We start from the raw sequence: 25,122 nt of genomic DNA, 5'->3' as shown, positions 1-25,122 counted from the left end.
CTGTGTATTTGTGGAAAGTTTGAACACAGTTTGGATTTTGCTGTCGCTCGTCCATTGGGGTCTGTTGATTTGGTTTGTGTTTTGTGCTTGAAGGACGTTGGAGCAAGATGAGTAAAAATGGCAGAAGCAACTGCTGACTTTGCTCTTAAGGAGCAACGTATTAAAGCATGAAGGTTGCAGACCTTGGAGAAGAACTGAGCCAACAGAAACTAGGTCCAAATGGAAATAAGTTTTCTCATGGCAAGACTGAATCTGGCAAGGGAAGAAGCCAAGGGTTCAATTGATGGGGGAGAAGACATTGCAAAATCATTGCAGAAGACAACGACTGAATATGAAGACAACAACATGGCTGAAGATGTGTCACCAAAAGATGATGACGAAAAGGCCGAAGATGCAATGAATGTACAATTTGTTGGAGAAAGAGGTTAAGTGAAAAGACAACGTATGACCTACAGGACAAAATAAAATCAAGTGACCATGTGTCAAATATTGAAAATAAGAGAAGCACACATAGTTCTTGTTCAAGCTCCAGCATTTCTAGTACAACAACAGGTGTAAAGTTAAGAGCGAGAAAGGTTGCTATTCGTGCAGAAGAAGAATGGCTTGAGGATAAGTATGCCTTAGAAGAATTCGAGGAAGCACAGGTGGAACAACTACTAAGCGAGAAAGTGCATTTCCAAAAAAAAAGAGGAGCTGAAGTGGGAGCAGCTAAGGGAGGCAAAAGGCACAGGTGGAATTGAGAAAAAGAAGTTATTGATTCCTGGTCAAATGCACTAGAAGGTTCTGAGGTATTTGGTGCTCGAAGTAAATCATCTAATAGGGTTTGATGATATGGAATCATTTTGTAAGAAGGAGTCTCAGGAAATGAAACCAATTATAAGACCAATATCTTTAGTACCACGGGTACCAGACATGACATACACAAGGACAACTGAGCTGCAGGTTGGGTTTGACCAAACACTGCAGCTTCCTTGGAAATTGAGTCAAAAATCAGAAGTAAGAGTGAGGTTATCCAAAACATTACCTGCTGCAAGAGGTGGTGATCAGAGCAACAAGCTATCAACCATGAAAAGAAATAATAAAATCACTGCATCATTGATCCAGCTAGAGTCTCTCTTTTTTGCCCAAGAAGGAGATTCAAGCTTTTGATGGAGACCTTCTTCAGTACCAAGCATTCATGAGATCTTTTAGATGCAATATTGAAAACAAGTGCCAAGACCCCGGAGATTATTTGGAAATGTTTACAGAAAGCAAACAAAGGAACTTGTAAAGAGTTGTCAACATATATCCTCAGAACGACTGAACAAAGCTACCAAAGGAACTTGTAGAGTTGTCAACATATATCCTCAGAATGACAATTGAACAAAGCTACCAAAGGAACTTGTAAAGAGTTTTACTGTCAACCAGCATAGAATTGTTTTAGCTCATATGGATAAAGCTCTTAAATGGTCATCAATAAAAATGAATGATGTAAAGGCTCTATAAGCATACACTCACTTTTAAAGAAGTTAATCACAAAATCCTGTAGACACTGGTTGAAGAAAAAGTACAAAATGCTGGAGAAGCTCAGAAGGACAAACAATGTCCTTTATGTAGCAAAGGCAAAGATTCATAACTGGCATTTTGGGCTTGAGCCCTTTATCACAGTATGAGAAAATGCCGGCAAGCATCCAAACAAAGGAATGGAGGGAGGGGAGGCAGGAGATGGTAGATGGAGAAAGGAGGTAGGGGTCAGCAGCAATGAGGGGGAAGGGAGAGATGGTAGGTGTTATGAGTGAGGAAACAGATTTGATAGGTCTCAAAGGCAAGGACACAGATACACACACAACAACCATGGAAAGAGCGGAATAATGGTGAACAAATGCGCACAATTTATTACTTAGTGTGGGAACCGCACTTGGTTGGCAATAAGAATTTGAAAATGTGGGGAAAAAAATAATAGCAGCAATGAAACACACACACACAGCTAATAAAGAGGCAAGGGGAAAAAAGATGCACACATGCCTACAATCAAGGGAAAAGTAAATTAGTGTCCTGCCACCCCTTGACTCTGGGTGAACATAGCTCTGTGCTAATCTCGGGACACTGATCAGTGCTCGCAACCCCTATTAAATGGTACCCTTATCTCACCAGCAGCTTCTCCCATAGATCCAAATTTCTCAACCCAGGGTGGACTAGGGGAACCCTTGAAGATGGAAAGAGAGCGAACAAAGGGCGCGTGGCACCTTTATAGTGCTGGAGAGCTGGGGAGGCCAACCCAGGCGATTGACTGGGGGGGGAGCAATGGGTTGGTGCCAGGTAGTCTAATCTAATTATGGCAGCCAATGACCTGAGGTCAAGTACAGGCAGGCTGGAGGGTGTAGGGCAGGTAATTAACATGGGCCAACAGCAAGACGTGGGCTGATAAGTGGGACAGAACAGGAACTTGATTGGCAGCTGGTGTGTCCTCCGACTAGGTAGGGAGGAGTGCTGTCATGTGACAGCTGCGACGTCTCCCAATACAGAAAGGCTGTGTGGGTGAAAGAACTGGAAGGACAGAAAGAAAAAGCAAGTAGGTTTAATGGAAAGCAGTAAGTTCAATGTTCATGCCATGTGGCTGGACAGTGCCCAGATAGAAAATGAGATGTTGTTCCTCCAATCTGCAGGTGGCCATGGACAGACATGTGAACATGGGAGTGTGACCCAGAATTAAAATGGTTGGCCACTGGAGGTCACTGTGGTTGTGAACGGAGAGGAGGTACTGAGCAAAGCGATCTCCCAGTCTGTGAGCGGTCTCTCCGATGTAGTGAATGCCACAAAGGGAGCACCGGATACAGTGGATAAGTCCTCTGGATGTATTTGAAGTGTTGATTCACATAAAAAGCCTGTTTGGGTCCCCGTACCATTGTGAGGGATGAGATGTGGTGTAAGGTGTGATAGGTGGGGAGGGATGAGTGCAGAGGGAATCGCGGAGGGAGCAGTCCTTATGGAAAGCCAAGAGGGGAAGAGAGGGAAAAATGTGTCTGGTGGTGGATCTTGTAGTAAGTGTTAGAAATTCTGGCGGATAATGTGTTGGAGGCAGAGGCTGGTAGGGTGGTAGGAGAGGATGAGGGGGATTCTACATTTGTGGCGTCTGGGGGTGGAGGGGGCCAGGACAGATGAGTAGGAAATAGAGGATATGCGGGTGAGGGCTGAGTTGATAATGGTGGAAAGGAAGTCACGCGCCCACACCTCCTCCCTCACCATGGTATGGCTCCCCAAACAAGCCTTTTACGTGAAGCAACACTTCACTTGTACATCTAGAGGACTTATTTACTGCATCTGGTGCACCTTTTGTGGCATTACCTACATCAGAGAGACCGGTCAGAGTCTGAAAAAAACACTTTATTTTCCATCTGGGCACTGTCCAGACAAATGGCATGAACATTGTCTTTACTGCTTTCCATGAAAACTGCTTGCCTTTTCTTTCCTCTCCTCCTCCCCTGCCATTTTCTGTCCTTCCAATTCTTTCCCCCACACAACCCTACCATTTTCCCTCCTCCCTCTCTTTGCTGCTGTCCCTCTCCTTTCTCCATCTATCATCTCCTGCCTTGCCAACTCCTACCCACACATTTGTTCGGATGCTTGCTGGCTTTTTCTCAGACTTTGAAGGGCTCAACCCCAAAACGTTGGTTATGTATCTTTACATCTCTTTAAAAGGATGTTGTAATGTCATGGAAGATATTGACCTCATTAGTGAGCTTGGCATGCCTGGTAATATGCAAATCATCTTAGATAAATTACCCTACTGAATGTTGGATAGATGGAGAAGAATGGCTTGTGATTTCCAAAAAAAATTTGATCAAAGAGCTACCTTAAAGCATTTGATTAATTTTCTTGAAGGCCAGGTATTGAAGCAGATCCAATACATGGAAATACCTGAGACACTTCAATGGGGAACATAGATATAAGGAGGTCTAATTTACAGTCTCGTTGGAAATTGAAAAGGAGTACTTTTGCTACGACTGTGTCAGATATAAATAAAGAAAAAGATAAAGTAATTAAAGAAAAGGAGAGTTTACCTACTGAGAAGAGTTGTTTGTAAAGGTGCACGTGCTTTGGAAACGTGTTTATGGTTGGTATTTAAAAAAAAAAGGAACATAAAGAGATTACTTTTTTTGGAGCGTGCCACATGATGACCTGGAGTTAGACTGGTAATCCCTGCTCTCCTCAAAAGTTGATAAAAAGTATCCTAAAAGACAAAGTTATGGAAAGTTATGATTAATACAAGAAATTGAGCAAGAAAAAGAAGAAAGGCCTACCTTAAGAAGGGATCCTGGAGCTGTCCGCAAGGTAGTATCCAAGGGAGAGAGGCCTGAAGCTGCACAAGGTCTCCTCCAACAATGGTTGCCGACATTGAAGAAGTGGCTTTGCACATGCGCGAGGAGTCACACATGCGCAGAGCATATAACAAAAGGAGGAACTTTTTAAAAAAAGGTGCAAGACACCCACAGCTCCAGTGATCAAGAGGAGGACCTTGAAAAGCAAAGACCAAGAATGAGCTGCTATCAAGAAAAAAGCAGAGAAAGATGCAGAAGTTTCTTTATCTTCTGAGGAAATGAAAGTTTTTAGACTCTTTTCATCAATCTATGCTGGTATTAACTGATGAAGTAAGGAAGAATGGTGACAAGATTGAATGATTAATGCAACAGATTGTTTCAAGATTTGAAATAGTGGATGGAAAAATTAAAGCAAATGAACTTTAGATTCAGAATATTAAAGACCAAATGAAGAAGGTACAAGCAGAAGCTGCTGCTTAGAAGGATCAGTTAATGAAAAAAATAGACATTTTGGAAAACTTTAGACGGAATAACATCAAGATTGTTGGACTTAGAGAAGGTGATGAAGGTCAAGATATGAAAAAATTTCTGCAACGGTGGACACTGGAATTGGCTGAATTCTAAGGAGATCTGGAGATTGAATGAGCCCATCGGGCACTGAGACCTGAACCTCAGCCTGACGAATGGTCCGTCCAATTCTTGTCAGATTCCTTCGATGAGAAGTAAGAGAGATGATACTGGAGTTGGCAGTAAAGCAAACAGAAGAAAGACTATCACTTTGATTTATAATGGAAATAAGATTTTCTTTTATCCAGATATGTTTTGACTTCTTAAAGAGAAAAGGGTTTAATCCAGTTAAAGATGTGCTATGGAAAAAAGGCTCTGCCTTTGTTTTGAGATATCCTGCTGTGTTGAAAGCATTTGTCCTGGGTGGGAGGAATAAATTTTTTTTTAAAGAGTCCAATGAAGCAAAAGTATATGCGGATTCATTGCCTGACAAAGAACCACAGGTAGTTGCTGATACTTGATCTAATTGTATAATGAAAGAATTTTAATGTAACTTAAATTACATTGTGTTTCGAGAGAGCTTAAATGGGGAGGAATGTTTAACCTATAATGTACGTGATCTATATTTTGATAAGATCTATGAATTATTAGACTTGTTGGTAAGCGATGGTATGACCTATCAAGCAAATAAGTGGGGAGTATGAAGCTGACCACTGTGGAATCATTGACACAAATGTGATATTATTCACATATCGTATAGATCGAGGATTAAACACTTGGTGTGGAGATTCATAATGTTCCATTTCCAAATATACTGGAAGTCTGGACAGTTATGAATATATAATGCCCTGAATTTGGACGATGAAAAGTTATACAAGATATAATCTTGAAAGTAACTAAAGGGTGTGAGAATGTCTTGTTTGGAAGGGATTTCAATTTTTGTCTGGATTTGGTTATGAACAAGTCAACAAAGAAAGTAACAAAGGCATGGGCAGCTAAGTCTACCCTGGCCTTTATGAAAGAATTGAAACTCATAGATGTCTGGAGAAGACTGAACCCTAGAGAAAGGGATTACTCTTTTTACTCAAGACAATATGACTTCTACACTAGAATTGGCATCAGCCTAATTGGAGGGTAGGATAGTGGAAACTGAGTATTCGGTGTGCCTACTGTTGGACCACTGTCCCTTGACTTTATCCATTAAAATGCCAGATAAGAGTCTTGTCCTGGCAATGAGGATGGAAGAGGCCTCAAGAACAATTAATGCAATTTGGACAGAGGAAGGCCAAATCTCATATAAACCAAAAGAAATAAATGATAAATTTGGAGGTAAGTTTTACAAGGAATTGTGTGAATCGGAATCGAGGGGTGATCCCAACAAAATAGATGATTTCTTGTTTCCATTGAATTTACCAAATCTGGATCAGGAAGAGAGGGGGGGCTGAAAGCCCCATTTCTTTAAAGAGGAAATCACAGAGACCCTGAGCTCTTTACAAGCTTGCTAATCTCCAGGAGAGGATGATTTCCCTGCTGAATTTTATAAAGAGTTTAAAGACTTGCTAATGCCCCCCTGATGAAGATGGTGGATTCAGGTGGCAGAGATGCATACTCTACTGGAGTCTTTCTCAACAGCAATCATTATGGTGATATCCAAAAAGGCAGGGATCCATTTAAAAGTTTTTTTTTTAAAGAGATTGTTCATCTATGGTTTGACATATAGTGTGGTTTTCTCAAATTAAAAGCAGCACAAGGTATTCTTAGAACAGCTTAAGTAAAGTACTGAACTTAAATTGGGTCTCATTGATACCTCAATGTCAAGAATAGGAAATGACATTACTTTTTCATGCAAATTGTCCCTATGAAAAATTTTGCACAAGCCAGCACCCTCCAGGGTAACATCTTTCCCATGATGCAACTCTAATGGCCTTTTTGATTCTAAGATGAACTTCTGACCTCATTTGTTCCATCAGTGAACTGGTCTGTTTTCATCACCCTAACAGCTTGGTAATAGCAAACCTTCATCGACTCCATCTACAGTTCTCACTGCCTCAGGAAACCAGCTAATGTATCCCATCTCACCCTGCTTATACCCATTTGCACCTCCTGTTAGGCAGAAGAGACAATGCCAGATTGATGGACAGTTAAAAGACATTTTAATTGATGTACATTTCCATAGTAAAAGATATTTTGAACTTGCAAACTCTATCTTATTGCGGCTCTTGCACCGTTTTAACTGTATTCTTTCTGTCACACAATACTCTGCTTGTGTTTTATTTTTGGACTACCTGATATATGGATTGATTTTCAGTTTTATTTTAGCCTAAACCTTTTCACTGTATCTTGAGAAATCTTACAATAAATATTTTCGTATTCATTCATTGTTATTTCCTTCTGTCTGTCTTAGTTCACCTAATTCTGAAATCTTCATTGTTTTTTTTTAAAACCTTGACATCGAATGTACACATAGTATGACTTCTATCTCCCATACTCCATAAACCTGTACTTGTTCAATGGTATATATTCCACAGCTCATGTTCCAATTTTTCCACAGATCATGATCTCCATTGCCCTAGTGCTTGCTGGATTCCGTTGACTCAGTCTAGCAGCACCTTAATTTTAACCACTAAATCTTGTTTTGAACTCCTTCCTTGTTTTCAAACCACTCCTCCCTTGCCCTTCTCTCTCAACTGTAATCTTTTCTAGTCTTGCATTTGCTGAGATCTTACCTTGTCCAATTCAGCATTCAAAACCTGCTTAATTTTATTTGTGCTCCTGTTGGCAGTTGAACTTGACTTCTGTTATCGAATTCTGCCACTAAACCTCTATCTCAATCTGTCTCTACAGTGCCTCTTAAATCTACCTTTGATCAAACTGTTTTCTCCTAAAAAAAATCCAATATAGTTTGGTTTGAATTATGTCTAATTATATTTTTATGACAAGTTTATTAGATTTTTCTATCTTAAGAATGCATTTTAAAACAAATTATTGCATTTGGAAAAACAAAGAAACTAATAATTGTGGTGGATCGCGCCATTTGGTTCTCGAACTGTCATTTGGACGTTCAGGCTCTCATGAGAGGGGAGCCAATATACCAACTAGCTGGACATTACTGCTTATGACATAATTGATAAGAAAGACAAAAGAGCAGCTGGGCAGCAGTTATTTTGACTGATGATGATTTCTGAACTGAACTGTCAATTTATTAAATTTATTTGCAGATGACACGAAACTGGGTGGCGGTGTGGGGTGTGAGGAGGATGTCAGGAAAATGCAGAGGGACTTGGACAGGTTGGGGAAGTGGGCTGCTGAATGGAAGATGACGTTCAATGTAAGCAAATGTGAGGTTATCTATTTTGGGGGCAATAATAGGAAAGCTGAGTATTATTTAAATGGAGACAAGCTAGGGAGTGGGGAGGAGCAAATGGATCTGGGAGTACTTGTTCACCGGTCACTGAAGACTAGCATGCAGGTTCAGAAAGCTGTGAAGGCGGCTAATAGCATGTTGGCTTTCATAAAGAGGGGATTGGAGTATAGGAACAGAGACGCCCTTCTGCAGTTGTACAGGGCCCTGGTGAGACCCCACCTGGAGTATTGCGTCCAGTTCTGGTCTCCAATTTTGAGGAAGGACATACTAGCTATAGAGGGTGTGCAGCGCAGATTTACAAGGTTAGTTCCAGGGATGGCGGGGTTGACATATGCTGAAAGGCTAGAAAAACTGGACTTGTATCCGATGGAGTTTAGAAGGATGAGGGGGGACATGATTGAGGTATACAAAATTATCAGGGGGATAAACAGGGTGAAGTCGGATTACTTGTTCCCAATGATGGGGGAGATGAGGACTAGAGGGCATAGTTTAAGAATACAGGGTAGGCCCTTTAGGACGGAGATGAGAAAACATTTTTTTACCCAGAGAAATGTGAATCTGTGGCATGCTCTGCCTCAGAGGGTGGTAGAGGCAGATTCACTGATTATGTTCAAAAGAGAGTTAGATAAGACTCTAGTGGGCAAAGGAGTTGAGGGTTATGGGGATAAGGCTGGAAAGGGGTACTGATGGTAGTGATCAGCCATGATCTGTAAAATGGCGGTGCTGGCTCGACGGGCCGAAGGGCGTACTCCAGCTCCTATTGTCTATTGTCTATAATGTTTGTGCCCAAGCGTTAAATAATTAAATGTAGTGTTTTTACAACTCAAAAATGACTACAGCAGTGACCCCAACGATCCAAAATGGCCTCTTTTGGATTGCAAAATGCTAGATCTTTCTTTCTTTTTCTTCTTTCTTTGGCTTGGCTTCGCGGACGAAGATTTATGGAGGGGGTAAAAAGTCCACGTCAGCTGCAGGCTCGTTTGTGGCTGACAAGTCCGATGCAGGACAGGCAGACACGATTGCAGCGGTTGCAAGGGAAAATTGGTTGGTTGGGGTTGGGTGTTGGGTTTTTCCTCCTTTGCCTTTTGTCAGTGAGGTGGGCTCTGCGGTCTTCTTCAAAGGAGGTTGCTGCCCGCCAAACTGTGAGGCACCAAGATGCACGGTTTGAGGCGTTATCAGCCCACTGGCGGTGGTCAATGTGGCAGGCACCAAGAGATTTCTTTAGGCAGTCCTTGTACCTTTTCTTTGGTGCACCTCTGTCACGGTGGCCAGTGGAGAGCTCGCCATATAACACGATCTTGGGAAGGCGATGGTCCTCCATTCTGGAGACGTGACCCATCCAGCGCAGCTGGATCTTCAGCAGCGTGGACTCGATGCTGTCGACCTCTGCCATCTCGAGTACTTCGACGTTAGGGGTGTAAGCGCTCCAATGGATGTTGAGGATGGAGCGGAGACAACGCTGGTGGAAGCGTTCTAGGAGCCGTAGGTGGTGCCGGTAGAGGACCCATGATTCGGAGCCGAACAGGAGTGTGGGTATGACAATGGCTCTGTATACGCTTATCTTTGTGAGGTTTTTCAGTTGGTTGTTTTTCCAGACTCTTTTGTGTAGTCTTCCAAAGGCGCTATTTGCCTTGGCGAGTCTGTTGTCTATCTCATTGTCGATCCTTGCATCTGATGAAATGGTGCAGCCGAGATAGGTAAACTGGTTGACCGTTTTGAGTTTTGTGTGCCCGATGGAGATGTGGGGGGGCTGGTAGTCATGGTGGGGAGCTGGCTGATGGAGGACCTCAGTTTTCTTCAGGCTGACTTCCAGGCCAAACATTTTGGCAGTTTCCGCAAAGCAGGACGTCAAGCGCTGAAGAGCTGGCTCTGAATGGGCAACTAAAGCAGCATCATCTGCAAAGAGTAGTTCACGGACAAGTTTCTCTTGTGTCTTGGTGTGAGCTTGCAGGCGCCTCAGATTGAAGAGACTGCCATCCGTGCGGTACCGGATGTAAACAGCGTCTTCATTGTTGGGGTCTTTCATGGCTTGGTTCAGCATCATGCTGAAGAAGATTGAAAAGAGGGTTGGTGCGAGAACACAACCTTGCTTCACGCCATTGTTAATGGAGAAGAAATGCTAGATGGAGACCATTTAAATCTACAGAATGCAGTTTCAATCAAACTGCCGACCATCTGGACATCACAACTGCAAGTATGGTTTGAACAAGCCAAAGCCCAATTCCACATACACCAGATGCCACAAAATACTACTACGTGGTCAGAGCACTAGACCAGGAAACCGTCAGGCTCATCATTGATTACCTTCACCAACCACCAGCTGACAACAAGTACAAAGGAGTCAAAATTCTCCTCAAGCATACATTCGGCCTCTCCTGCTGTAACAGGGCAGCAAGACCGCTGCACATGGATGGCCGAGGCGACCGCAAACTGTCCATGCTCATGAACAAAATGTTCGCCTTGACACCTGCCTACTTTTCAAACAGGTTTTCTTTGAACAAATGCTTCTTGAATGGGGCGTGGCAAGATGGCGTAGGGAACAGACGTGCCTTCCAGACCTCTCCTGACTCTGATTTATTGTTTTGTCTTTAAGTGCCCGTTAAAGTTCTTTTAAAAGTTTATAAATAATAAGAGGTGTTGGATTAGTGCCTAATGGTTTATATGCAAAAAAAAAGGTAGAAGAAAACATCAACAGACTGTTAAAAAACTACATTTTCCGAAATTATCTGAGCCTGCTTGTTTACAAGAAGCCAGGACTCAGCATAGAATGGATCCAGAGGAAGACGTACAGAGTTCGGCATTGAAACTCCGTTTTAAGCTGGTGAGGCTCTTTGAAGGTCGCATTCAACAGCTTTCAGACCAAAGAGCTGGACGGGTGCCAGTATTTCACACAACGGCTACTGTGAGTACTGTTACTCAGACTTTGACAGTTGAATCAGCTGGGGCGCCACCAGCTGGAGAGTTAAAGAGCTATCATTCGACTGCTACAGTGGTGGAGCTGCAAAATGCATCTTCAATTACAACGGTTTTTCCAGACATCGATTCAGTGAAGATGATTAAAGAGATTTGGCTTAAAGATGACTCTGATCTTCAGTCTCCTGGCTTTGTTGGGGGGACTTTGAGAGGGATTTTTATACAAAGTCAAACTGCTAGAAAAGATACTGATTAAGGGAAGGGACAGAAGATCCCGTGGTCTCTAAAGACCCCATTATGCCTGAATCTACTTCTGTTGAAATGTCTGTTAAGGATCTTGAAGATAAGATATATTCTGTATCGAGTCACTTAGCTAATTTTGTGAACCTGTTTATTTCCAAGATTAATGCGATGGCGGAAGTCATTAATGGAGCTTTTACGCTTGAAACCATTGAAAGATTTGAAATGTGTGATCAAGGTTTAGTCGATGCACAGGATCAACTGCAAGATGAAAATAGAATAATTGAAACATTGCAGATCCAAAATAAAAATTTAGCAAAAAATGGTTGATTATTTGGAGAATCAATCTAGACGGAACAATGTGAAAATTGTTGGTTTGCCAGAAGGCATAGAAGGACCAAATCCAAGAAATTTTTTTACTGAATGGATTCCACGAGTGTTAGGACAGGATAAATTCCCTGAAGGTTTAATACTGAAACGTGCTTATAGAGTTTTAAGAAGAAAATCTTTTTCAGGACAGAATCCAAGATCTGTTTTGATCCGTTGTTTAAACTATTGTGACAGAGAGACAATTTTACGTACGGCTATTAGAAATGCCCAGCAAAATAGATCTCCTTTGATGGTTCAGAATAATCCTGTTTTCTTCTATCAAGATTTGAGTCAAGAAATTATGTTTCAACGACACAAATTTAATTCTGTGAAAGAACGGTTGTGGAAAAAAAGACATAAGGCAACATTCAGGTATTCTGCGGTACTGAAGATTTTTTAGGATGGAAATTAGCCAAAGTTCTTTGACAATCCTAAAGAGGTTATGGACTTTGCACAGTCTCTACCAATCATGCAGTTTCAGGAACGATGTAGTCCTTCAAGGTCTCCAAAGAGAGTAGAGATGTAAGGTGGGATCCAGATTTTTAAAAGAAATGGAAGCAATGGTGACCGAAGTGGTAACGTTGATTTAAAAAAAAAAATAAATCTTTTATTTTTTTTTGAGAAGAATTTAAGTAGTTTAAATAATGATGATAGTTTAATGAAATGGGAGTTGGGAGAGGGAACTGGGTGGGCACTAGTTTCCAGAAGTCATCAGCAGGAGGAGGTAGTTGTGACCTCCGACCTGTTTTTTTTTCTTTTTAATTTTTGGGTTAAGAAGTGAAGGTTTTTTTTAATTATTTTTTTTTAAATAAATAATTTTTTTTTTTAACTCTTTGTTTTCTGATTGTAATTGAGAGGGAATTAGGTTTTTTTTCTCTTTTTTCTCTTTTTTTGGGGTTTTTTTTTCTTTTTTTTCTTTTTTAAGAGGATGATGTCACAGAAGATAATAAGTCAAAAATTGAGGCTGTTGAATTAGATGAAGAGGAAGATGAGGGGAAAGGTGATAAGAAGAAAAAGAAGAAAATTAAGTACAAATACATTGAGGGAGAAGAGTTTAATAAAATTAGTTAATTTCAATAGAGAATTTTGAAGATGTTATAAATGAAGAATATGGAGAATTTTATAAGAGTTTGAACTTTTTTTTTCTTTTTTTTATATAAGGGGAGGGGAAGGGAATAAAAAGTTTATCTGATTGTTTTTCTAAGGGGTGTTTTTGTTCTCTCGATGAATTATAAAGGAAGCTTGGTATTAATGGAAATTATGTATTTATGATTTTTTATATAACAAATATGTGGTTGATATATGATTTTAATATTTGAACTTAGTTTTAAAGTGGATTTCATTTGTTAAATACATGTATTATGTTTGATTTAAATATATGTTTAAGGGTATTATTTTAGTATTGATATTTTTTGTTGTTGTTATTAATTTTTTGTTAAGTTTTATCCTTTTTTTGTAAGTGAGGTTTTTTCTATTATATTTACAACATTGTTAATTAATTCTTCACTTTATTTTGGGGGGGGAGGGTTGGACTAATTTTAAATTAGATGATTAATGTTGTGTTATAATTATTGGGGGGGTTAATTTGTGTAGTTTAATGATGTAGTATTCTAATTTTTATTTTATTTTTTAATATTTCTTTGTGTAATTTTTATTTTATTCATGTCATAAAATTTTAAATAAAATTTAAAAAAAAAACAAATGCCTCTTGAATGACTATTTCACTGACCCCTGAGGGCTGGCAGCCCATGCAGATGTACTGTGGCAACCCAAACAGCAGGGGGAAGCGACCATCAACTGGGTGATGGCTGTGCCTCGCCAGGCGATATGGACAGCCCCAGCCTCCACGGAAAGGGCCTCGAACAGCACCAGTAAGGACAAGTGATGCTACAGTCACCAAAGATGGGGTTTTGTGGCCCGCTGATGCCGACCACCCTGTATGCATCCAGGGAAATGCCCCGGGCTGCTGTTAGTAGTGGCAACGGCAACTGCCCAAAAAGAATGACTTGACTACATCTGGGATTGTTATTCAGGACAGTGTTTTCTCATTGACACAGGAGCCCCCCCCCTTGAGCTTTGACGCATGTTTTAAAGAAGGGCATCCCTTGGCCGTTGCCAACAGCAGTAGCATCAGGACATACGTGGTCCACATGATCCCCTCCATTTCAAATCCTGCGATTTCAAGAGGACCTTTACCATCACTGATGTCTCACATCCGCTGCTGGGTACTGACTTCCTCTGGGCATACTCCCTGCTGGTTGATTTAAAAGGACAACGTCTCATCAATTCCAAGATGTTCGAATCAATCGCCTTGTACCATGCCGAATTATCTGCACCCCATCTAGACTCGGTGACCTTCTCCGACAATGAGTATGCCAGGATCCTAGCCAATTTCCTGGACATCTTAATGGCCAGCCTCAAGACTGCCATCCATGCACATGCATGCAGGCTGCCTCCTGACGATCTGCAACTGGCTAAAGACAAATTCTGCAGGAAGGAGGAAATGGGCATAGTGTGCTGCTCTGACAGCCTGCTGTCACACAGTCCCCAAAATGTCTGGAGGTTGGAGATCCTGTGGGGACTACCAGTGTCTTAACGAGGTCATAACAGCTGACTGAAACCCTGTCCCCTCACATCCAGTACTTCACTGCAAACCTGGATGGTGCCAAGGTATTTTCCAAACTTAATCTGATATGTGGCTACCTTCATATTCCGGTTCACCCAGATGACATCCCTAAGATGGCTCTCGTCACCCCATTCAGGCTCTTTGAGATCCTGCACATGCCTTTCGGCCTCAAGAATGTTGCCCAAACTTTCCAAAGACTTACGCAAGTACTGGCAAAGACAACAATGCTGGTACATCCACAGGCCAACACACCGACTGCTCTCACAGTCAGTGCATCTGGAGCAACTGATGTTTGGCCAACCCGACAGCAGCGCCATCTGACCTACATCTTGGAATACACGACTTCTGTCCAGCACATCACAGGCAAGAGTAACCAGGTTGCAGATGTGTTATCCCGCATGGTCATCAATGCCATCCACGCTCTGGCCCCAGGTGTCAACTACACTGCTGTGGCAGCCACCCAGCGAGAGGGTGAGGAGATGCTCACCGACCACACTGCCATCTCAATCCTAAAGTTAGAGGATGTGAGATTTGGGCCCGCTGACACCACACCCCTCTGCGATGTGTCTACGGGACAGCCAAGACCCATCATCCCTACTACCTGGCGACGCTGGATATTTGACATGGTTCATGGTCTAGCTCACCCTTACATTTGGACAACAAAGGAACTTATTGCAACCAAGTTCATGTGGTATGAGTTGCTCAAACAGGTTGGCAACTGGGCCAGAGTGTGTATCCTCTGTCAAACTTCTTAAGAATCAGCGACTCGTCAAGGCACCGCTTCAGAACTTCACCTTGTCCCACTGTTTCGACAACATTTGTGTTGACATCATGGGACCGCTGCACCATCCAGAGGTGTCACCCACCTTTTCACCATCATGGACAGATTCACGAGATGGCCAGAGGCCGTCCCATTCTTGGACACCTCCACTGTGACCTGTTCACATGCCCTCATCGCCCACTGAATAGCCCGTTTTGGCTTGCCAGTGGACATGTCCCACGACAGAGGTACACAGTTCACTTCTAGACTGTGGTCAGCAATGGCCCGGCTGCTTGGCATAAAGCTGCACCACAAAACGGCCTACCACCCACAAGCAAACGGCATAGTGGAACATTTTCACCAGCACAGGAAGGCATCCCTTAAGGCATGCTTCACTAACCAAGACTGGATGGATGAATTTACGTGGGTCATGATAGGCATATTCACTGCCCCAAAGGAGGACCTGGCAACTTCCTCGGCCGAGCTGGCAGCACACTTTCAGTCCCAGGGGACTTCATCCCGGCGATACGTGGACATCAAGAACTGCCCACAACCACGCTGACACACCTCTGTGAGAATGTGGGTGCGCTTTCTTCAGGTCCAATGTCTCGATCTGTCTCACAACCATGAACATCTCAACCAACCTCTAGGACTGCCAGTACATTTTACTTCACCGACATTCCCACCGTATACCTCTCCTGAGGAGCCCTTCAGAGTACTACAAAATGATGCCATGGTTTTCCTCATTGATATGAGGAGCAGACATGAGACTATCTCCAGGGTCCGTCTCAAGCCGGCACACTTGGACATTGACCAACCATTGTAGGTAGCGCAACCCCACACAGAGGCCATTCACCAGCATGACCAAACCTACCCTCACTTCGACAACCTAACCATCTCTAGTTTGGGGAGTGGGGTTATGTGGCAGATTGTGCTTCTTAGTTCTCAAACTATCATTCGGAGGTTCAGGCTCAGTGGAGCAGGAACACCAACAAGCTGGACATTCAGTGCTTATGACATCATCAAGAAGAAAGATGAAAGAGAGGCTGGACAGAAGTTATTTTGGCTGACAGCGACTTCTGAACTGTTGATTTATTAAATTTAATGTTTCTACCGAATTGTTAAACAATTACATTTAGTGTTTGTACAACTCAAAAATGACTACATGATAATGATTTTATTGTCATTTACTTTGTGCAATATACGCATGCATCAAAATTCTTGCTGCAGCTGAACACATTACAAAAAAATCTACAAAAACAACTACAATCGTATGCAAATGAATTATGAAGAGATAATAAATTCAAAAAAGTAATAAATACTCATTTATCCTAGTGCAAAAATGTGACTCGGTAATGGTGCAACAAAGTCCTTAATCAATGTAGTAATAAGAGCAAGTTCAAGAGCCTGATAGCTGTTGGAAAGAAACTTCTAGAACCTAGAGGTGTTGGACTTTGGGCTTCCGTACATTGGGCTTCTGTACATTCTACCTGAAGGCATCACTGAGAAAAGGTTGTGATCAGGGGATTAGGTGTCTTTTATGATGTTTGCTGCTGCCTTAATGCCATGCCTCACATAGATGTCTTCAATGGTGGAATGGGAGGTAGGAACCTGTGATAGACCTGGTTCATGGACCCTTCTGCATTCCTGAGCAGTTGACTGTGATGCAACTGGTCAGTATAATTTCCATAGTGCACCTGTAGACATTTAAGAGTATTTGATGACATTCCAAATCTCCTCAGAAAGTCGAGGAACTGGTGTGCCTTCTTCACGTTTGCCTCGGTGTGCTGGCTCCAGGAGGGATCTTTTGAAATATTGGCACCCAGGATCTGGAAGCATCTATGAAGAAAGAAAAATTGGTATTTTAGACCAATAATCTTTCACCATAATAGAGAAATTTAGAAAATAAAATTGTTTAAATGAGTTGAGAGCAAAATGTGGCAACTGGTTGAGGAATGATGAGGGAGGGGAAAAAAAACAAGGCTGAATTTGTGAGGTCAACCTGGAGAGTAAAATGGTGCAGATGCCGAAAATCTGTTATAAAAACTGAAGAATCAAGATGGGAAATTATGGGAATGGTGTGACACACATAATCACAGTGGTGAACCTGTCACGCATGGTCAGCCGCGGCAAAGATGGCGTCATGGGTCCTTCCGGTACAGACAGGAAGTGCATGTATGTGCTTATGTCAGTGTGATATGAGTTCGGGACGCGGGGTGGGTGAGGGGGGGGGGGGGTGTGGGGGCTCTGGGCGGCATTAAAGGCTGCAGTGCGAACTTCAAAGTAAATCAGTTGTGCTAAACAAGCTCACAGCCTGCTGTCTCAGTTCTTTCGCTGCGCTGGCACACAACACACTACAGGAACTAATTTTTCCAGAGCACTACTGAATAAACAGCATTGTAATATTAAGCATATGATCTGTTCCACTGATCTTAGATTTTTAAAAAAATGATAGTTTCTTAGGCTAAGCTCCTATTCTTAAAAATAGTATTTTTTTATGTCCAGTTAATCTGAGAAATAGTGGCCCTTATAAATAGTTTGCCTTCTGTGTCACCCCTTGCTGTTGTTAAATCTATACTGACGGCAATATAGAAAATCTCTTGGGGAGTTTTCCAGCTCCTTATTTCATGTCCATAAGTTTCTTTGACTGTCCTTGCCATTAAGACTGTAGCCTATTAGACATGGAGCAGAGTTGGGTCATTAGGCCCATCAAACCTGCTCCACAACATACATTAATTAATGGTAATGCTGGACAACAATCTTTTTTAAAAGGATTTCTTCCTGAAGAGAAAAATAGAGATTATGATAAATAACTTCAAGATGAACATAAATAATTTCAGATTTGCTGTATTGTATAAGAAATTGGAGAAAAAATAAATTCACTTTTATTGAATTTAGCATATTTAATTGGATAATGATGCTGACAACTGATCTAAAAATATTTTGCCACTGATTTTCGTTTGTACTCAGCATCTGATGCCTCTTGTGTCAGTGACCAGTTGCCCTGATACCACTTTTCCATGGTCGCAATGTCCTGGTGAAACGTTTCACCATGTTCATCACTGACTGCACCAAGATCAGCAGGGAAGACGTCCAAGTGCAAATGCAGAAAATGAATTCTCAATGACATGTTGCATTTCATGGTTTTGTCTGCTTGAAGTAGAGTTAAAATATGACAGGAAATCACAAAAATGGGTTGTATCTTAAAAAAAATAGCGTGATTGGAATATTTTTATGATTTTTGTGATCAGCAGCAAAAATTCAATAAATTTTAATTAAAAAAAAAATTTAGACATGCAGCATGGTAACAGGCCATTTCGGCCCATGAGCTCGTGCTACCCAATTAACCTACAACCCCTGGTACATTTCGAATGGTGGGAGGAAACCAAAGCAGATACAGGAAGAAAGTACAAACTCCTTATAGACAGTGTGGGATTCGAACCCAGTCCCAATCGCTGGCGCTGTAATGGCATTACACTAACTGCTATACCAACTATGGGGCCCAAAATACACTCAAAAGTGTTCAGGAAGAAAAATCTTCATTGTTCAGTGTAATTTAAGGTGAATTAACCTGCCTATGGGAAGAATCTGGATCATCCACTGCAACCTTTCCCCATCTTTTCCTCCACCCCCACCTCTTTTGGAGAGAATATGCAAACTGCACAGATGGCATCCAAGGGCAGAATTAAACCCAAGTCCCTGGAGCTGTGAGGCAGCCAAGCTAACTGCTCGCCACTGTGCTATCTTCAGTTAATGTGGAAGATTGAGACCAGACCCCACCCTCACAACCATGCAGATATGTCCCCAGAAGTCCAACATAAGGAGAAAATCAAGAACAAATGAACAACAAATGGAAAAGAGTGATGGACACTCCATTTTTTCGTCACTCTGTTGGTTCACATATTCTCCAGGAAAAGATTCTTGTGGCTTGAATTGAGCTCTGGTTAGATCTCATGGATGCTGCATTGTCTCTGGAACTTAAATTGTTGAATTGAATGCAAGGTTCAGGTCTATAAAAAATCAATTAAAATCAATTAATTATTTCAGGTTGTTCATACAGAGAAGAATAGTTTAAATAATCGTTTCCTACCCTGGGATAGTATTGAAACTGAGGCCATTCTTTCTATTGACGATGATGCCCACCTTCGTCACGATGAGATCATGTTTGGCTTTCGGTGAGTGGAACACATTTTTTTTATAATTGGCTATTTGGTGACTTGAAGTGCAGCTTGAATAGTGTGTTAAACATTTGTACTGAAGTATGCAGCTCTGAACTTTCGATTGTCGTTACTTCCACAGGGTTTGGAGAGAGGCAAGAGATCGAATTGTGGGTTTTCCTGGCAGGTATCATGCCTGGGACTTGACCCACCAGTCCTGGCTGTACAATTCCAACTACTCCTGTGAACTCTCCATGGTGCTGACAGGTGCTGCTTTTTTTCACAAGGTGCGTTCTCTTCTCTGCTGCATCATTTTGTCCTCATCATTTTGCTGTTCATGGAGTTCTGGGATTCTTAGCCAAAGAAGCAACTTGGGAGGGATGGAGAATGAGAAAATTGCACAAAGCCTTTTTATAAATGGTTCCCCAATCTTCTGTTAATTAAAATTAATTTGTGGCAAGGTCAGTCCACAAGACCTATCCTGTCAGTTTGTATAGCGGTGAACCTAGATGTTAACTGTAGTAGTCTGTTCCATTGTTGAAGGATTATGCAAGTCTAGCTTGCATCCATTTATATAAAAACAGAAGCAATCCATTCACCTCAGTTTTTATCTCAATTCCTGTGACTTGCCATAACTTCATATTTCTTGGTAACCCAATTAAAACCTGTTGATCTTGCAAAAAACACCTTCTGCTGCCCTCTAACAAAGGAATTCTCAGATTTTCTTCATGTTTTTTAATAAAAGTGGTGATAAATCCTTTCTGTTATTTCTCTTTCTTTCTTCCAAGTTCAAGAAAGCAGAACAGCAAAATGATCCAGGATAAATCCCCTTCTCCAGCCAGGAATCCAGTTATTTTCTAACTTCCAAAAACAACCGCTCATTCCCTTGAGCTTGTTGATTGATTTTGGTTCTTGATCTGAAACACTTGCGATTATCCATCCCCTTGTCAAACTGCATCATGGCCTCTTGCATCTCAATATCTGTGAACTCCACTTCAAAAACAATCTTCTAATACTAACTTTTCCAATTTCATTAGCTGCACTTTTTGTGGTCACATTGAGCTCCAGTTTTGCCATTCCCTCTCTTAACCTCCCTGGCTTTCTCCTTGAAATCCATCTATCTGACCAAGCTTTTACTTGTTTCATGCGCTTGAGTAGTTTGTTATTTTGGGCTGCAATACCACATTTTGGAAATTCTCTAAGTATTTTAAAGAACAAGTTGATGAATGTAGATCTTTCCTGATGCTCTTCTATGCCAGATACTATGCTTTCCATCTGTTCTACCTTAATCTAACAACCAAGGTAATATAGGTGAGGTTGACAATCAGGTTGACAATCAGCTGACTTGATGGCAACTTAGAGCTGCCTGTACACACACTGCCTGCAAACCTTTCACTACAGAAGGTCAGAATTGAGATGAACCAGTTAACGTGAGGTAGTCTGGTGAGTGTGGTATGCAGTCATCCAGGTCAATCCAGATACCTTTTAGGAATAGCAATGTATTTGATTGTACAAGCAATATTGAGAGTCATTAGCCTTTGTCATAAATGTCTGTGACCTGTACCAGTTTCAATGAATATCATTAATCGATTCAGTACAAGATTTCAATTTGGAAGTTCTGCTTCACTAGTAATATCTGCCATTATATAGTGCTTTGTTGTTTTTTTAAAAAAAATACAAACATTTTCCTGCAAAAATTGATGCTGAGACAAAAAAAGACATAATAAAGCAGATTACAAATGCTTGGTCAGAAAGAGAGAGAGAGAGAGTGCAGGCTTCAGGACACCTCACTTTTCCCTTCCACCCATCCTGTTTTGGGGGATTGTCGACTCATTGATAATTTTCCTCCTCTCTTACAGTACTATGCCTACCTGTACTCCTATGTCATGCCACAGACCATCCGGGACATGGTGGATGAATACATTAATTGTGAGGATATTGCTATGAACTTCCTTGTCTCTCATATCACCAGAAAGCCACCAATAAAGGTCAGTGCCACTGGGACTGAAATAATTAATTGATTCTCCCTGGCTATCAGTTAATGAGACCATCTCAGTAAAATAATTAAAATGGAACGATATTTCAAACTGTTTCATGAAGCTCAAAGGACCAGATCAAGAAATCTCTGAAGTGTGTTAAAGGCACTCTATAAGTCAGGTTCTTTAATAAAGAAACTCTGGAGCAAATGAAGGAGCATTCATTCACAGCTATGGCATTGTGCTGGCTTTGTCATAATGAGGCCATGAATCACAAACCAGAACACATAATCTAAGCTGATATTTCCCTGTGCCACTATGATGGGAACACAGCATTATTGGAGATTCAGTCTTTCAGATAAGACTAACCTGAGGTTCTGCCCAGGTGGATATAATTGATCTATAGCACTGTTTCACAAAGGAGATATTTACGCAAAGCTTATTCCCTTGGTAAAAGCTGCAAATTATGAAGAGTTTATTTTTTTTTGTGCAGGAACCTGCTGTAAATAATTTGTGTTTACAGAAAACATTGAGAATTTGTTCTGTTTGCACAGGAGAGAGGGACCTATAGTAATTTGCGATAGCCATTTATTGGCTATCACAAATTGCTGCCAATGGTGGTCCTGAGATGCTGACTTGAATTCCTGCAATCTGTGTGGCAATGGTATTCCATTGGAGTTACTTGGGAGGGAGTTGTGGAATTTAGATGCTGCCGCATCAGAAAAGTGTGGAGCATGACTGGAAAGTGGTGGTGGTGTTTAAGTAATGACTGATGCAGAGGATATTGATCATGAGGAGGAGCTGATGAAGATGTCATGGTGAGTTTTTGCAGTGCATCTTTATAGATAATACTGGTGACAAAATGTTGTGGTGGTTCTAATCAAACAGACTGATTAAAAGGGCTGCTTTGACCTAGTTGTTGACACGCTGCTTAGATGTTGTTTGAGTTTCACTTCCTGGACAAAAATGGAGAGTTTTCCATCACAGTCCTGATTATGTGCATTGCAGGTACTGGAAAGGCTTTGGGGTATCAGATGGTAAGTTGCAAGGAAAAGGATATACGGGTTTTGAACTGCTTTCATTGGTACTTGCTGATCCAGTGAGGTTTCTGGTCAGGGGTGGATAGAGGGTTCAGTGATAATAGAAACTCTTCATCTTCTGTCCAGGACTCATTAAAATGCCAGGGCTCTAAGGTTCAAGGCTCCTTTATTGTCTTGTCATAGTACAAAATATATATTAACTTTTGCCTGTCATAAAGACAAGCAAAGAGTTACCATTAGCATTGCCCAGAGCCCCCAAGTAAGAAGAGAAACTGAAGCAAAAGAGATTCCCTACAGAGACATTGAGTGCACATGGATTTGCCTCTAGCGCTCCTGCAGCCTCACAGACTCTGTTCAAGCTCCAGACCAAACTTTCGATACCATCAGGAATCTTTCAGCTCTCAGGGCCCTTTGGGAGCCCATCTTGTCCTCGGCAACCTCTTAAATTCCAGTTTTGATAAGCTGGTTCCCACGAGTCAGTCACCAGCAGCCCACAGACCAGTGCGAGTCTTTCGACCATGTCATCAGTAGCTTGTGAGTCCTTGTACCACAAGTTGCCAACAACCCACAGATTGTGTGGGTTCTTCAGCAGCTGAGCTCCTTGCTAGTCCACTGCTGTGATAACCTTCCTGTAGTGTAGTGTAGTCTTCCATGCTTCTCCTTAATGGGTGGGGGGGGGGGGGTAATTTTCCACTGTTTCTGATGTCCTATGCTGGTCGCTCCTGGAATCTGCAATCCCTCAAGGTCTGCTGCCCACCACAAACCTCCGTGGTTACAGGATATTCATTTTTTTAAAACATCATTGGCTCCTGTAACAGCTGTTTAAAGCCTTTATGGAGCTGTCGGCATCGCAGTAGGATCCTGCAGAGTAGCACTGTGTCTCACTCCACTCTCCTGGGTCTGCTGTTTTCATTTTACATGACTTGATGTGTACTTCAGTAAAGAGTTTTAATGAAGAGTTCAAACCCGAAACATTGTCCATTGTTTTTCCTTCCACCGATGCTTCTCAACCCTCTCAGTTCCTCCAATAGATGGCTTTTTGCTCCATCTTGTATTGATAGAGGAACAGATAAGAAAAGAAGGGTTGAAGACCAAGAATCCCAAATAGTATGCTGCACCCCAGCATTGTCAAGAGGGAGGATGAGTAGCCAGATGTCGTAGTTCATGATGTGAGTAGGAAGGGTGATGAGTTCATGCAAAGCTAGTTCAGGAAATTGGGCACTAAGTTGAAGGACAAGACCACTAGGTTATGATCTCGGGATTGCCACCCGTTCCACGTGTGGGTGAGGTTAGAAATGGCAGGATCATGCAGCTTAACACGTGGCTAAAGAGATGGTGCAGGAGGGAGAGCTCCAGGTTTCTGGATCATTGGGCTCGCTTCCAGGAAAGGGGAACCTGAACTGACGGGATGGTTTGCAACTGAACTGGAGAGGCTAATGTCCTTGTGGGGTTTGCTAATGCTGCTCTGGGAGACAGGGGAGTTGGGAACCAGAATGAGAGGACAGAGAATAGAGTAAATAGTCAAAAATTTCCAATGTGCAGCGAGTTTGTGAGGAAGGACAACCAGCGGAAGGAGAATAAATGCAGTTATTTGGATGGTTTGAACTATATGTATTTCAATGCAAAAAGTATTAGAAATAAGAGAGATGAACTTAGAGCATGGGTCAGAACATGGAATTATGATGTTGTGGCTGTGACGACTTGGCTGATACAGGTACTGGGGTTTAGATGTTTTACAAGGAATAGTGTAGCATAGTGGTTCCCAAAGTGGGCGCTACCGTCCCCATGTGGGCGGTGGAAAAATCCAAAGGGGTGGTGAGGAAAAAGGGGTGGTCTGAACCTTCAGTCTTGTATTGATTCAGTCTGCTGCAAAATTTAATGAGGAAGCCAGTGCAGTAATTTTCTGGCCAGACTCGGGGTGGCAATAGTAAGCAAAATAAATGGCAACAAGGCATTCTTGTGAAAGCTGGTCTCGGTGGCCGCCATGTTGTACTGGCATCACTATCCCCCACTCAGTACCGCCGCCACCGCCCCTCACCCTGGTTCAGTGCCGACACTGACATCTTCTATGCTCAACACCACCTCCTCCCGTGCCGCCTCCACTAGCCCCCCTACTCAGTGCTGCCACCACTAGCCCCTGCCGATTAGCACCACCACTGCCCTCCCCACCCAGCTCAGCGCTGCTGCCACCCGCTAATTACAATGGGATGAAGCATGAACTTTGGAGTGTAAATTGGGAACAGATGTTTATGGGGGGGAAAAGCACAGAACTAATGTGGAGGATGTTTAGGGACCACTTGTGTCGGGTTCTGATTAGTTTTGTTCCACTCAGAAAGGAAAAGATGGTAGGATAAGAGAACTTTTGGTGACAAAAGAGGTGAAACAACTAGTTAAGTCGAAGAAGGAAGCATACAGAAGGTTTAGGAAGCAAAAACAGGAAGGGCTGAAGAATTGTGTGGTAGTCAGGAAGGAGAATTGGAAGGAGGCACAAGAATGTCCTCGGCAAGTAGGAGTAAGGAAAACCCGAAGGCGTTATATGTATAAATGAAGAACAGAAGGATGATGAAAGTGAAGGTAGGGGCTCTTAAGGATAAAGAAGGCAAGATGTACCTGGAGACAGAGGAGGTAGGGGAGGTCCTAAATGAGAACTTTGCTTCAGTGTTCAACAGGTAAAGGGACTTTGGTCAATGTGAGGTCCGTATAGAAAAAGCTTATGTTCTGGAGCATGTTGAGATGAAGAAAGAGGAATTGCCGGATCTTCTTAAAAACATTAAGATTGCCCCAGGTTGCTACAGGGAGGGAAGAGATTGCTGGCTGGCAATGATCTTTGCATCCTCCCTGGCCACAGGGAAGGCACCAGAGGATTGGCGAA

The 25,122-nt window shown here is 42.1% G+C and overlaps 1 protein-coding gene across 7 annotated transcripts in view; it reads left to right on the top strand.

Annotated features, from left to right (window-relative positions):
• extl3 (exostosin-like glycosyltransferase 3) overlaps positions 1 to 25,122 on the top strand; it is a 128,124-nt gene that overhangs the window by 95,630 nt on the left and 7,372 nt on the right. For 5 of the 7 annotated variants that reach the window (XM_069885887.1, XM_069885891.1, XM_069885886.1 and 2 more), the window contains 3 exons: positions 19,125 to 19,252; positions 19,377 to 19,521; positions 21,094 to 21,222. In XM_069885887.1, coding sequence (XP_069741988.1) covers positions 19,125 to 19,252; positions 19,377 to 19,521; positions 21,094 to 21,222 — 402 coding nt within the window. Of the gene's footprint in view, positions 1 to 11,484; positions 12,983 to 19,124; positions 19,253 to 19,376; positions 19,522 to 21,093; positions 21,223 to 25,122 lie in introns of those variants that run through there. The other 2 variants (XM_069885892.1, XM_069885893.1) reach the window with 2 other exon arrangements.

This window comes from Narcine bancroftii, chromosome 6 (assembly GCF_036971445.1).
Source record: "Narcine bancroftii isolate sNarBan1 chromosome 6, sNarBan1.hap1, whole genome shotgun sequence".
Taxonomy (NCBI): Eukaryota; Metazoa; Chordata; class Chondrichthyes; order Torpediniformes; family Narcinidae; genus Narcine; species Narcine bancroftii.
The sequence above is the reverse complement of the archived record's forward strand: the minus strand, read 5'-3'. Positions and strand labels throughout refer to the sequence as shown.